General features: G+C 39.7%; 2 protein-coding genes across 8 annotated transcripts in view; one reads left to right on the top strand and one right to left on the bottom strand.

Annotated features, from left to right (window-relative positions):
* Positions 1 to 10,991, top strand: part of LOC111337860 (putative NADH dehydrogenase) — a 46,344-nt gene extending 35,353 nt beyond the window's left edge. Inside the window, exon 3 of the transcript XR_015996911.1 lies at positions 10,977 to 10,991. The gene's annotated coding sequence lies outside the window, so the exon portion shown is untranslated. The remainder of the gene's footprint in view (positions 1 to 10,976) is intronic.
* The window catches only part of LOC111337872 (uncharacterized), a 36,231-nt gene that overhangs the window by 1,687 nt on the left and 20,282 nt on the right, over positions 1 to 14,262 (bottom strand). For 2 of the 7 annotated variants that reach the window (XM_088749877.1, XM_088749874.1), the window contains 18 exons: positions 14,000 to 14,143; positions 13,581 to 13,688; positions 13,109 to 13,219; positions 11,690 to 11,728; positions 11,179 to 11,289; positions 10,570 to 10,680; positions 10,015 to 10,125; positions 9,469 to 9,576; positions 8,766 to 8,870; positions 8,037 to 8,147; positions 7,072 to 7,125; positions 6,745 to 6,837; positions 6,013 to 6,135; positions 5,451 to 5,603; positions 4,539 to 4,840; positions 4,270 to 4,351; positions 3,991 to 4,116; positions 313 to 3,854 (listed from right to left, as the gene is read on the bottom strand). In XM_088749877.1, coding sequence (XP_088606003.1) covers positions 1,378 to 3,854; positions 3,991 to 4,116; positions 4,270 to 4,351; positions 4,539 to 4,840; positions 5,451 to 5,603; positions 6,013 to 6,135; positions 6,745 to 6,837; positions 7,072 to 7,125; positions 8,037 to 8,147; positions 8,766 to 8,870; positions 9,469 to 9,576; positions 10,015 to 10,125; positions 10,570 to 10,680; positions 11,179 to 11,289; positions 11,690 to 11,728; positions 13,109 to 13,219; positions 13,581 to 13,688; positions 14,000 to 14,143 — 4,469 coding nt within the window. In that variant the 3' untranslated portion in view covers positions 313 to 1,377. Of the gene's footprint in view, positions 1 to 312; positions 3,855 to 3,990; positions 4,117 to 4,269; positions 4,352 to 4,538; positions 4,841 to 5,450; positions 5,604 to 6,012; positions 6,136 to 6,744; positions 6,838 to 7,071; positions 7,126 to 8,036; positions 8,148 to 8,765; positions 8,871 to 9,468; positions 9,577 to 10,014; positions 10,126 to 10,569; positions 10,681 to 11,178; positions 11,290 to 11,689; positions 11,729 to 13,108; positions 13,220 to 13,580; positions 13,689 to 13,999; positions 14,144 to 14,262 lie in introns of those variants that run through there. The other 5 variants (XM_088749880.1, XM_088749879.1, XM_088749875.1 and 2 more) reach the window with 5 other exon arrangements.

Raw genomic sequence — 14,262 nt, forward strand, 5'->3', positions numbered from 1 at the left:
ACGTTGTATTTGGAGGTCTGACGCAGATAAAAGTTCCTTTTTAAATACCTATGGTGGAAACTTACAAGGAAAATGCGATTGCATCATTGTTTGCATCACTTTAGATGATTTCTCAGATTTCTCATTTGTAGTCTTCTTGAAAAGATTTGAATTTTGTTTTTGAATAATTTGGTAGGAAGAAGAAATGATCTGATATTTTCACGATCGATCACCGAAAGTAATTGTCTGAAAGCTTTCAAAAAAGAGGAAAGCTAACTCCGTTGGAGGCCAATTGTCGCTCTTTCTGTTATTCATAAAGACAACACGTTTCCGTTCCGTTATGTTTGCTTCAGTACATTGTTTTATTGTCATGAAAGGAATTGTAAATATTATGGTGCCCTGGTATGGTTAATGGGAGCTTTACTTATTAACAAAACATATTAGCTTATTAGAAACTATAAACCTGTTGATGTTATTTGTTTGCATGCGCAATGATTTTCATTTTAATTCATTATCTTAAAGTAATATCCCTTCTTAAAATCAAAATTAATAAGTTTGATTAAGTTTCATTACGAAGCAAACTCTATTTACATTATTTGTACACATCAAAAATCGTCTAAAAAATAATTCTACATATCGCCCTCCTACGATCAATGTTCAGAACTCGATTTTTAAAAAAATACATAACCTTAGACCGACTCGTGGAGTTGTCATGTTACTCTTACATAGCATCGTATGTTTGCGGAAATATGCAATTTGCATATATCAAATTGTTTTGGTCTTCTTTTTGTATCATGGTTAGGGGTGACCTGATTTATAGGTATCTTTTTTTTAATTGGTAGTGGTCACAATCTTTTTGTACAGTTCAAATCGTAGTTGGTGTAGGAAAGTTGTCACGTGTGGAACGAAGTACTCTGCAGACGAAGTAATAGTGTTATTTGTTTACTTATTGTATCATCAGTGTGGGTGAGCTGTTGTTCCTGTTGCTCTTGGAGCGGGAGTGCAGCGTTGCATAATTTGTTTAAGTCCTCTGGATGGTCTACAGTCAGAATAAATCTCTTTACTCGCCAAAAAAAAATTCCTCGCGAGTATGAATCAGAAGAGAAGCAATTGAGAATCGCAAAGCGAAATTTAAATTTATCAAAACTACCAGCTAAGGCAAAGGCAAATGTTAAACGAAACTGGTGAAATTTAAAATTTGATACCAGTAAACGACCCAAAGAGCGGAAAAACGCAAGCCCGAGCTGTGGTTGGCTTTGAATTATTCATCTGATTGCCTGGGTGCTTAGGAGAATTTCCAAACCAATCAAATGCTGTGACTGTTGATGCTGGAAACTAATCCCTTCGATCCAGTACCTAGCCTGGAATTACACGTTGTTAAATGACGGCTGCCTTTCATTACGTCCCTTTCACAACTTTTTTGCTGTTTTTCCTTTGATTCGCTATAGATTTCCCCATTAATCCACGTTTTTTCTTTTTCTTTTTGCGCTTACCATACCTTAACCTGAGGATATCATTTAATACTCTTTGCAAATATTGCTGTGTGCTAGACCGAGTGTTAAGAGAAGGCAGTCTTTGGAGCTGGTAGTATAGTTGGTACGGCACTGTCTCTATATAGATAGGTCGGTTGGAAAGTCTGTTTGTTAATTGTGACTTTCTGGTTCCCACAGCAGAAAACTGTGGGTAAATCGTCTTTTGTGCCTGTGTAATCGTGTTTAGTGTTTTCATGAGCGGAAGAGAGTTCGGCTGTCCTTTACCTTGCCCTTGTAGAGGAAGTGAAAAAGGAGCTTGTACCTCTTGCCTTCCATATGCATTTTTAGTCAAAGGGCCCGCGGGAGTCTTCATCAAGCTTGTTATAAGTCGGTAATATGGAGTATAAAGAGTCTGTGAAAGTTGTTTTGGATTAACCTGGGTGGCCATGTTGGTTTGTGCTGTTGAGATCCTTACTCCAGTTTGTCCTGTCATCGTAGGATTTGTATGTGTTATAACTTCCCCTGGTTTTTTGTTAAAGGCAGCACTGGAAATTTGGGCTGTTAACGTTTGCAAGAAGTTTGTATTCTTTTCTTCTCCACGGATGTTTGCAATTTTTGTTAAGGCCTTGCTAATTGTCCTAGGATAAAAGTAATAGTAGAGCAATACCTGGGGTGGCGCTGAATATGGAGAAGATTGCAGACTGGGTGAAAGACCAACACTTGGATGATAAGCTGGAGGTTTCTTACCATAGGCTTGTGGACGTAAAGGAGGGAAAGACCGGCTTGAAGCTTGTGCGGCCACGGGCGAGACACGATTTCCCCAAGCCACCCAAGGCCAAGACTTTTGCCCATAAATCAAATGTGGCCTGAAGGGAGATATTCCTGGCTGTGCATTTCCAGTGACACCTTTCTGAGTAATTGATGAAAGAAGACCCTTTAAACTTGACTGCGTCCTTGAGGCAGGCAAAAGGAGTCTTTGCTGTAGCTTTGGAGAATATGGTGCCTTTGGATAATACTTGGCTTTATACGGATGTCCAGAGGGCAATTGCTTTTGAAAAGGTGGGACCATTTGTGGCATCTTTTTTGGCCATGCTATGGTCGTCAAACTGTTGCTCGTCGAGACATGACTGGGTTCTTCAAGCGAGGCCATCTTATATGCAAGTGATTGTTGTCGACTGGGAGCTGTCGCTGGTTGGGCCCTGGCTCCACCAGACTGAGTGTTCATGTTACTCAGAACCCGAAGGGGAGGCATGAAGTTTACTTTCTGCCTTTGGTGTAACGTTTGCTGGCTTAACGGAGATTTTTGAATCGAAACACCATAAGGAATTTGCATGCCAACTGTCTTGTTCTGCGAGAGCATGCCCTGAACGATATTCATCGGCTTTGATTGTCCAAACAGCCGTTGACCTGTCGAAAGAGCAGAGTAAAACGGCTTTTGAAGACCTCCAGGAAGTCCTTGCATCGTGCCTCCCACGGGAATGTGCCATATAATTGGTTTCTGAAGTTGTGCATTATTATTCATCCTATTCAGAGACAATTTCAACTGAGCTGTCTTTGATTCTTGTTTAGCATATTGTTTTTGGAAACCCCCGGGTAGTCCTTGGCTCGTGCCTCCAACAGGAATGTGCCATATAATTGGTTTCTGGAATTGTCCAACATTATTCATCCTATTGAGAGACATGTTGGGCTGAGTTATTTTAGATTGTTGTTTTGCAAATTGTCTAGTTAATCCTTCTTGAACATTAAAATTATTTGATATTTGAGCCTTTCCGGCGATATTTTGCACATCAGGAGCCCGTTGAGTTCCAGGTGTATTCATTTTGATCACACTAGGAGGACGATTCATATTAAATTGCTGCGTATTAACCGAAGCTTGTGATGAAAATGGTCTGACCACATTAGGCTGATGGTTGTTATTCACCCTCTGGGCAATAATTGCAGTATCCTGCCTTACTGAAGCTTGTGTTGCATATGGTGTTGACACACCAGGCAGATGGTTGTTCCACATATTAGCAGACAAGGGACTAGGCACTAGTGGTGAGCTATCTGCCGCTGGCTTTATGCTCGTGTGTAATGCAGGTTTGTAAAATGTTTGTGGTTTGCCTGGATGAGGAGATAGCGAATACCCTTGAGGTGGTCTATAGCGCATTGGCGGGTGAACATCGTTACGAGGAGGCTCTCCAACAGTCAGACTGGCCAGTATTTGTTGCAAATTACTGGCGACGTAGTCGTTTTGAGGAGGTTTTCTTTGATAAGCTGATGATATCGGATTTATACTCTGAGGTTGAGGCTTGTAAACAGCGGCCGGTCCATTCTTTCGTAGCCCATTAACAGGCGGTGTCATGATTGCTGTAGAGCCTCGTGTGGTTGAAGACTCCTCTGTCACTTTCTTTGGTTTATGTGCTGATAAAAGAAAAAATTAAATTGCGTTAAATAGGCTGTAAAGTTCGAAATTCACTTAAGGCTACAATGTACAAGGCTAGAATGTCAAGGGAGGATGGCCTAGGGGGGTGGTAGTAGTACTAGTATTTTTACGTACTGAAATAGACGCGGCAGTGTCTCATCAACACCAGTATTTCCAGACGTGGTAGCTCACAGGGGAAAATATAGAACTCGTCAATCATTCCTCGTAGCAGACGATTTCCAAATTGATGTTTATGACGACCTGCAGATAAAAAGAGCTAACTTTAAAAATTGAGTTTAGTTAAAACTTTTTAGTTATATAAACCCGGAAACACAATAACTCCAGAGTGCAGGGAAAAACTGATGGATCAGAGACTTTACTCATGATTTATTATGTTATCCAAAAATCACATACCTATTCCGGCCTTGCCTCCCCAGTCTTGGGACAAAAAGCCTTGTCCCTTCTCCTCCTGAACCATGTCTCCATTAACATATACCTTAGAAAGAAACGCGTTCTATATCAGTGATGCATGGAGGAAACGTTACTAAATTTGGGATCACGAGAGAGTGCTTATTCTTGATATATTCTATTATTTTATTTATCTAAGGTATTTAGGAAGGCTGACCCAGTTTGGAAAAATTGTCAGACGAATCGTCACTTTTCTTTTTTATTACGACACTTACTCTTGCCCGCTGTTTCTTCGCGCTATAAGTTGCTGTAATTTGTGTCCAGACTCCTTCTCCCACCACGGCCCGCGATAGCAGACTGAATATTGTGTCATGATTTTCATTTCTGTGAAACCATCGCACTTTTCCATTTTCAATTTCAAAGTGGTACTGGCCATCTTTGTGCCTGGAGTGGCTCCCAACAGTGTCAAATATCGATTGTATTCCTTTGTTTGTGTCGAGTTTAAGCCAAGTTGATATGGTAATTCCTTCCCTAGGGATTTGACGAAAGTGCTCGCCATCCAGTAAAACATCTCCACCTGTTGTGATAACCAGATAAAAGTGAAAAGTGTTTCTCACTGCCGAAGATGGAAACTTTTGCAGTAATGGTACTAGCCTAATGTAGCATATGAGATAATTTAGTTTTAACAACTGGGTTCAAAATGTAAATTTACCAACGTAAAGAGCTTCCTAAGCTAAAGGTTCGAGCGCTAAGCCTTCGTCAGAGCGAATGGTACATAGCTTTGCAAAGATTTTAATTGGGTTAAATGGCGAATTAGTGAAAATTTCCTTCATTGTATTTCATTCTCATTTCTTTATCGTTTATGGATTTTTTTAATGACGTAATCCCATAACAGGGTCAATGTGTAACTTTCGAAGTTGAAAATGAAATCGATGTATGATTTTGCACTTTGAACGTAATAATATAAACAATGATTACTGAGTAGATCAACATAAAAACTCGAAAACAAAAAATTAATAAAGAAAAGAAAAGCTGAGAGAGAAAATAGGGATCACAATGGAAAACTTCTTCTAGCTGCAATCTGTTTGCTGCATCATAATTCCATATGGCAACATGGAAATGGTAGCAACGGTGATGAAGAGAAAGACTAAAAGAGATGAAGCACACTTGAAGTCTTCATCACGTACCTAGTAAGTTTGCTGCGTTACCACATTTCCCACCATGAGGTACGATTTGTGCCCCGTTGGCGAGGAAACCTCTGTTTTCACTTCCTGAATCATCTAACAATGCACTCTGGGTATACTTGTCAAAACTCAGATGGACTGAGGGCGGGCAGTGGGCTGGATGTGAAAAAAAAGTTGCAGGGTGCTCAAAACTCCAGAAAACATCAAATAAAGAGCTTTAAATAATAGGGAAATATATTCTTATCAAAGCTCTTCACGATTAGTTTCCCGGAAGATTGACTTTACGAATAAAGGATTGGCGTTTGTTGATAGTGCTTTTCAACTCTTTTACAATTCTATGAATACTTGTCATTTGTTAATACTTTGGTGTTCATTGTCGTCTTGATCTAATTTTTGTAGAGCACTGCATTGGTATATCGCGGAGATCATGGTTCAAATCCTGTCCAGGCCTGAAATTTTTTCAGGCCTTATTTTCACTACAGCTGAAGTAATGGTTATCACTGCGACGATCGCTTTCATATTCAAATCAGTGACTGTAACATGAGTAGGTACTGATGATGCTCACATTCACAGTAGTCCCCAACGTATCCCAGCCGACAGACGCATTTAGATATTCCTGGTTTGCATGTTCCGCCATTCTGACACGGAGACACCAAACAGCTCCAGTCTTTGTCCAGTCGGGTTTCCACTGAAATGTACACAACAGTAAATCGTGTCAAAAACTGGCCCATAAAGCCGACTCCAATTTGCTCATTAAACTAAAAAACATTTGTACTTTTGTCATCAGTGGCGCATAGGGACATGCCAAAACTCTACACTAGGGCTTACAAAGATCGGAAGAAACTCTTGGCATTGGCTGCAGTAGGGAATTGCTAGTGTTAATTTTATGTGACAAAGTAGATTTTGCAGGGGTACCGAGAAGATGCAATTACAACACTTTGATCATATGGCCAATTGGATGGTCGAGGGGACTCAATAAAACTGTGCGTTTTGAACCCTTATTGCTTGTGTAGCTTGGGTATGGGCCCGAGATGGGTCGGAGATGCACGGTTTAATAGATGTACGACTTGTGTTTCTCGTGTGTGAGTTTCCGAAGGTTAATAAGACGTTAGTCGTGTCATTGCTTGTCTTGTTTATGTTACACTTGATGGATATTGCATCCACAATTTCCATTTTCCTCTTTTATAATGGAAATATTGTTAAGGGATAGAAACCGTAGTGTCAATATCTATCGATTTCCGTTTTTCAGCAAAACTAGAGGATGACTTGGTGTCTTTTTATTTGTCCTCTATCTCACCCCAGCATTCCAGGCCGTCTCCAACAAAACCACGCTTGCAGATGCAATGTCCTCCCACACAGTGCGCGTTGAGGTCACAATGCTGGCATTCCTCTGTTGAAACGAATAAATTCAATTCATAGATAAAATTTTCATGCAAAAAATGCGCTAAACGTATAAAGAAAGAAGAAGGGAAAACAAACAATCCCACAAAGATCTGAAAAAATAATTCAACGATGAACACCGAGAGAAGGATCTTAAAATTACAATAACAAGATGCATCGCATACATTCTTCAGTGGATTGATAAGTTATGCCTACCAAAGAAATCCATATATTTGCTACTCACCACCTCTTCCGGGAAAGAATTTAGGGGCTGAGGAGTAGGTGTAGGCTCCAATATCTTAAAAAAAACAAAACCATAAGCCGAAGGTGAGGGTAAGTCCTCAACATAAGCCTTAAAGGCACCCTCGTAAGCTTTATGCTGGACTGCCTAAACCCCATTAAGTCCGACATCCAATTAGTATTTCGTCCTGCTTGCTACCATACAGTTTCTTGTAAATTAGCCATTACCATAACATACTCTAATTGATAGGCTTTTCTCTTCTCAAAACCGATTGTAAGATAACGTAGAAGAATCTTGAGGAGAAGTACAAGTCAACCATTTCTGGGGGTTAAAGCGTTAGGAGCAATATGTAAGAATGACGCTGGCTATCATTTTGGGATACTTGATTTAGGGTAGTTATCTCCGGAATTATATTTGATTGCTAGTAAAAGCTTTGAAGTGCGTTATTTATCTGCGTCAGCATTTAGCTTTACAGGACAGGAAAAATGTTGGAAGTCAAACACAACAGAAGTAACGTTCACATGTAGAAACGGTTCACTCGCTGTGTTTAATAAGCTAACTAGTGCTCAAAGGAGGTAAGTGTCTAACAAACCTGTGGTGCTGCGTCGGTTGAGTATAAAAAGATAGTTTAGTTTTATAAAACGTGTTGATAATTTAAATTGGCCGCCGTAAAGTGTTTTTTACGCTTACTTTTCGAACGTAAGCCCTTCGTCAGAGCGAATAGAAAGACGAAGGACTAACGCTCGAAACTTAAACTTTAGAAACTCTTTATGGTGGCCAATTCATACTATGAACTCAGTTAATAAAACCAAATTATCTTGGAATTAGTGTTCAGCGGGAGAGGACAAAATATGAGGTGTAGAGGTCCTCAACACTTGTTAACTAACATGAATTATGAGACTAAACGTCACTCAGTACGGTTATAGCTGTGTAAAATTAGAGTATGTTCAGTCAACAGTCAGTCAAACCTTCGCAACTTGGTCCGGAAAAGTCACCTCGGCAAAAGCACTCGAAGTCATCGTCAATCGTCTCGAGGCACACAGCAGAGTTGCGGCATGGATTCGCCGAGCAAGCGTTAACTAACGTTCGTAAAAGAGAAATGTCATGTCTTCGTTTGTCACACCTGGGTATATTTTCATCAGCATTTGAACAATCTGTATCTGCTCACTAGTAATACATCATCGTTAGTCTTAAAGAATTTTTTGTCTTGAGTGTCTGGTTCAATGAGCAACTGCGCAATTACCCCTCCCCTAAGCCATCATTAACTCTAACTTATTATCAGTTTGTTGTTGTTGAGTTACAGGAAGAGAAGGTTCACAGTTTCCCAGAAGCTGAAAATGATCCAAATGTCTAGCGTTGGACCTTCGTACTTATGTTAACACTAATTGTTGCTGTGAATTGAGTACCCCTCGAATACTTAGATGATTTGATTTTCTCTTGGGCGCTTCTCCTAGGTATATGTTAAAACGGAGTTGCAGTGAGAATGTTTTCAAACGACTTGCGCTCAGTACCTTAAATGATATAATGCCAAGCCGTTATGCCCCAAAACGGTTCTAAGTAAGCCATTTAGAGAAGGATGTTCAGGAGGAAAGTGTCTTCCCTTTACTGGCACGATGTAGACAACTGCCAGTTGATTCTTTTATCCCTAAAGTACTTTTCGTGTACCACCCCTCTTCTCCACAGATTAAATTTCTCACCTTTGAAGTGTTGCGTTGTCTTACGCACAGGAGATATCTCTGTCATGGACTTGGCTGAAGGAACAGGAGGTGGTGGAGGAGCCAAAGCTTGCTGAGGAATGAGAACTATAGGAAAAAAAAGAGACTTTTACCAATAGTTTTTATGCCAAGATGGTAAAGAAAATTTTAAAATTAATATGCATACGGAATTTACTCAAATAGTTCGCGAAGCTTATCCCGATTACTGTGTCAAAGTTTTTTTCCCTCCTTCTGGATGCCAGTGGTAGTAACCCAACGTTGCTTATTTCTATAATTTCGCCGGGTTTCCCGATGGCTTTATGGTATCCACTTGATTTCATAATGGGGAGAGTGCGATGAGTTTAAAATGTAGTAAAACAACTCTGACCCTGGTTCTGAAACGTAGCCTTATTCTGATCTAGTGTTTAACGCGCCGACTACGGGTTCTCTCATACTTGAAATTAATGTACATACGAGAAAAATTAGCGCTAAGTTGAGGGGTTTAGAGTAACCACAATTACCGATGCATATGTCAACGTCGAAAGACAACACTATAGTAACCCTCAATTTTACGCATTTGACGGAAAGTAAAGATATACGAGAGCCATTTTGTTAATTTACCTAAATTAAGATAGTCCCTTTTCGTGCCAAAAGCAACAGTTGATTGCAATGGATGTTAAGAAAAAGTGATAACCTCAGCACTTACTATTGCATCGTGTTCCTCTGTATGCCGTTGGACATTTACAAAGGTATACGGTATAGAAGACCAGACAACTGCCACCGTTATTACAAGGATTTGGATAACATGGATTATCTAAAAACATGGAAATCTCAGAGTTTATTCACAGTAGATCACAGCTTGACATTTACCCTCGTAGCCAGTATTTACACTATTGGTGCCAGATTCACTTACATTTTCTGAATATTTTTGATCGGTCATAAAATAAAGTTAACCTAGAACGCAAAACATAATGCGAAACCTAAACCATAAACAAAGGTACAGTGCGCTTATTTAATCTCCCTTCTGCAAAGGCCATATAGTAAAAGTGGTGTACTCAAAATGATTCTTAAAAGTGAAACCCAGAAAAAAAGGAACCTTTATGATGAATTTCATGCCACTTTTTCTCTTGTGTGGTAAACGCCTCGCTAATTCATTTTCAGATTTACTGTCGGTAAATCTTAACAAGTTTCGTATATTTCTGGGCAATGCTCACTCTCCGCTAATGAATGGTGAACAGGGCAAGGAACTTACTCTCGCAGTGTGGCCCGTTGAATCCATCTCGACATTTGCACTGGTAACCCTTTCCACGAACCGTGACGCACAATCCGTCATTTTTACAAGGGTTGGGAAGGCAAGAATTTACTGAAAAAATGGAGCGAGAAACATTATACAGCTCTAGTGTTTGACCATACTAACATATGTCTAAACTTCCAAATTAGACTCGCCCCTGAAAGTGGTTTAGTGACTCTTTTATCAACAACAGGTGCTAGTAGAAGTTCTTTTATATTTAACTTTCAAAAATTTATGTTTTTCATCAAATTGGGTAAAATTGTAATTCAGTCATGATATTTGTTAATGGTATCACTTTTGTGCAATCCTTATGCAACGCCTAGTGTGTGATATGCTCAGATTTGTCATGGAATCGATTGAGATATTGTTCGATATAGTAACTTTTTAGTTTTAAAAATGTTGTGAGATCTAAGCCCTGCTCCCCCCCCCGCCCCCATCCTCCAAGGAGCTCTTTAGTGTCTGAGGCCTAGTTTGTTTTAACATTAATTTAAACGAAATAGTAAATTGGCTATTTACCTTCACAGTTGTGCCCCAAAAAGCCGTTGTGGCAATTGCACTTGTAATAATTAGCTTTATCCCGTGCGCAGAGCCCTTGGTTCTTGCACGGATTAGGGTTACAGTGGTCCACTAGGGAGATCACAAAATACTTATTAGTTCTTTATAAATATGATTTCATTTGTTGTTTTCACCTTTAACATTTCCTGTGGAAATTAATTGGCTGTCCGACAAACTCGCTTCTTCGTCATGCCCGCTTAAAATCTACTTTAGCCTCAGGGAATTGTCTGATAAAGCCCTGTGTACGAGCCAAGATGTCTGGGAATACATTTGATCGGTGACGCAAAAATTATAAAAAAGGAAAAGATAGCACTTTCACTCCAAGACCTCATTAGTAATTCTCCTTAGAGCCAGCTATACAATTCGTATTATGTTAGTTCTTAGAACTAGGTATTGTATCAACTAATAATCCCCAAATTCATATTTTTTACTAATTCTCATCACTTGTCTGCTTGATATTATATAGATATTTTAAGGAGAAATTCTGTCTTGGCCACTCATGGGAGTTAAAGAAGTAATGAAAAATGCATTTCAACAAAGCCCTCTTGGGTTAACCTTGAAGAAAGATACCTTGACAATGGAAACCGGTGAATCCTGGCTCACATGCACAACTATATCCTTTTCCTTCCTCCACGACACAAATGCCTTTGTTTTTGCACGGATTGGGGGTGCAGTAGTCAACTGTGAGTGTAATTGAAAGTTTGTTAACGTGTATAATCATTGCTGAATCAGACTGCATGTTCTCTCACTGCTGCCGTCTTTTTATGGCAGCTAATAGCTTCTATTGCAATAGTGAAAATGAGTGGGCGTGTATAATTTTGAAGGGGTTAATTAATTTGGAAATAGTCTAACACGGGTGATGTAGAGTTGGTTCCATGTGCTAACGTGAGAAAATGATCCTAAATGGATGAACATGTCTGTGAATCCTGTGAGCCATAAGTTGCCAGTCGCCCTTATCAGTCTCCCTCCATAAACAGTCGTCTTTCTATTGCACAAATGCTACATTACGCAGTCATGCACTTTATGTACCCCAATGTCAACAACAACTTAGCGAGTTGAAACATGCATTTGGTCGACTTACTATGAGGCTTCAGACGAAGTCTTTGTGGCTTTGATGCTTCTGCAACACCAAGGTCTGGTTAGAAGCTTGCAAAAGTTGCATCATTCATTTAAAGCTATGTTTGCGTCTGTTTACGTTTCAATTTGTCGATGATGAAGACGACATGCTAGGTTTTTTTTTCTCGTATTCTTAAACACATTTTGATAACTAAAGTTGGAACACATTCTTGTTAGACTTTCATCGTAGACCGTATGAGTAAAAAGGAATGAGACGCACCGAATTTTGTAATTGACCCATGGTCAAAATATCAATCTTCCTTATTTGTTTTGCTGGCTCTTCACTGGCATTTACCTTATTACTTTGACGATTTCTTATTACCCATTACCCCCTTTGGTTTTTACCCTTGCAAACATTAATTTCAAAGCTGACAACTCATTGGCTGTTTTAAAGTTAATGCTGGTGTAGGGTGAAGTAGATAAATGATAATGAGTGTGATGAAGAGAAGGTTAAGTAGATCAATGATAATGAGTGTAATGAGGAGAGGCATGATTTATCTGAGATATTAGCAGTGCAGTTAACCCTTTTTATATAATCATTAGGCCATGTAATGAGCTGATTGTGCTATGCTGAATCTCCTTCCTTTCCTGTCCAGTAATTCAATCTTAGGAATGAGCTCCCTCAAAGAGAGAAAATGGGAGGAGAAGGGGAAAAGGGGAGAGAAAGGGGAGCAGGGTAGCAGAGAGGGAGGGGGATGATGGAGAATAGGGGGAAGAAGGGAAAGAAGGGGAAGAATAAGGAAAGAGGGAAGAAGGTGGAAGAAGGGGTAAGAGGGGGGCAGAGGGGGAAGAGGGGGGAAAATGGGGATAAGGGGTAAGAGGGGGACAGAGGGGGAAGAAAGGGAAAAATGGGTAGAAGGGGAAAGAGAGGCATGCGGAGCGGGGTAAAATTGGGAGAGGGGGTAGAGGGGGACAGAGAGAGAAAGAAGAAGAAATGGGGCAGAAAGGGGGGGAAAAAGGGGGAGGGGGAGAGGGGGAGGAATGCAGATGGGTAGGGAGCACAAAAATTGGGAGTGTATAGTCTGCCTCGCTTTTTTTGATGTGCAATTTAAACAGACTCACATAAACTCGTGTAAACGGGCAATGATAATAATCTTTCATTAATTAAGAGCATTTCTCCTGAATGGAACGATATGACTGCTGCAGATGAAGCTCAAAGCTTTTAAATGCTTTGCGTCAGAGCTTACCATAATGCACACTGCAAAAGGGTAGTAGCACTTAATGACTTTATGTTCATTTTTTATGTAAGTATATAAGTAAACTTTAAACCCTCTGACAATTAGTTGCTTTTGTTTATGGGTGATAATTAGACGTTAAAAGCCAGCAATTCTCTCGATTGTTCTTCACCATGAATTTTTAGATTTTTTTTTCAAATGGAACTTGCCTTCACACAACGCGCCTGTAACCCTTGCAGGACAGCGGCAAACAAAGTTGCCTTCCTCTCCCAAAAGACACGTACCGCCATTATTGCATGGATTTGGAATACAAGAGTTCTCTGTAAGCGAGCGCGGATAATATGTGGCGGGTACAAGCGAAGAAAAATAATTAATTTTCAATCTGATATTGAAAGATGGCATGGACATACATATTACCATCTAGTTTTTCAACTGCGCTTTGAACGAAAAATGAGCGAGCTCCTTTTCATAATTTCGTCAATTATCGTAACGAACTCCAAGAAAACATTTCTGGTGGTTGGTGTCTGTAGATTTTGGGTAATTGGTCTTGATCTGTTTTTTCTTTTATGTTTTTTTCAATCTAAATTAGAGAAGGAAAAACCTGCGAAATTATTTTAAAAAGAAGTCTCAATATTTAACATGATTGAGTGAACAGAATCTATCTGGAGGACTGCGACTTACTTATCTGACAATGGCGACCTTTAAAACCCTTTGGACACGAGCAACCAAATTTATCCCCTTTCCTGACACAGGATCCACCATTCTGACATGGGTTTGGACTGCAAACGGCTACAAAGTGAGAGGTATGCAACGAATAAAGAAATTGAGACGATAGGCGAAAAATAGAGCTATTTTGATCAGTCGAAAGCCTCTCAAGTAGAATCACGACATGATATGTACGTATGTCCTAAGCGTGTGACCAAAGGCAATGTAACTTGAGATGCTACCTATGTAATACTGCACACTCAGTCTATAATACTGAGTTTCTCATGGCTCTTGGTGTTGGAAAATGTACACAGTATGCATTCGAGAATAACTTAAGCAACCTGAATTTCATATTAAGGAACACTTTAATTAGTTAACGTCAGAAAGGTACTTACATGCGCTTGTTTTCTTATTTCCCTGCACTGCCATACTAGAGACTGCTTGTGCTGGAGATGTGACTTTCAAGTTGTTTGGAAGCAAAGTTGTGTGAAAAATAGGAACGTTGTGTCTATTATCTGCGTTGACCTGGTTTTCAAACGCTATGAATATGGGAACGAAAGATAAATCACGAATTTGATTTTTAAAGTACATGCTAAACTAATCCCTTTGGGCTTTTACCCAAATTTAGTCCTACACTGCACGTGAGACTCTGAAGTCA

This window comes from Stylophora pistillata, chromosome 2 (assembly GCF_964205215.1).
Source record: "Stylophora pistillata chromosome 2, jaStyPist1.2, whole genome shotgun sequence".
In the NCBI taxonomy this organism is placed as follows: domain Eukaryota; kingdom Metazoa; phylum Cnidaria; class Anthozoa; order Scleractinia; family Pocilloporidae; genus Stylophora; species Stylophora pistillata.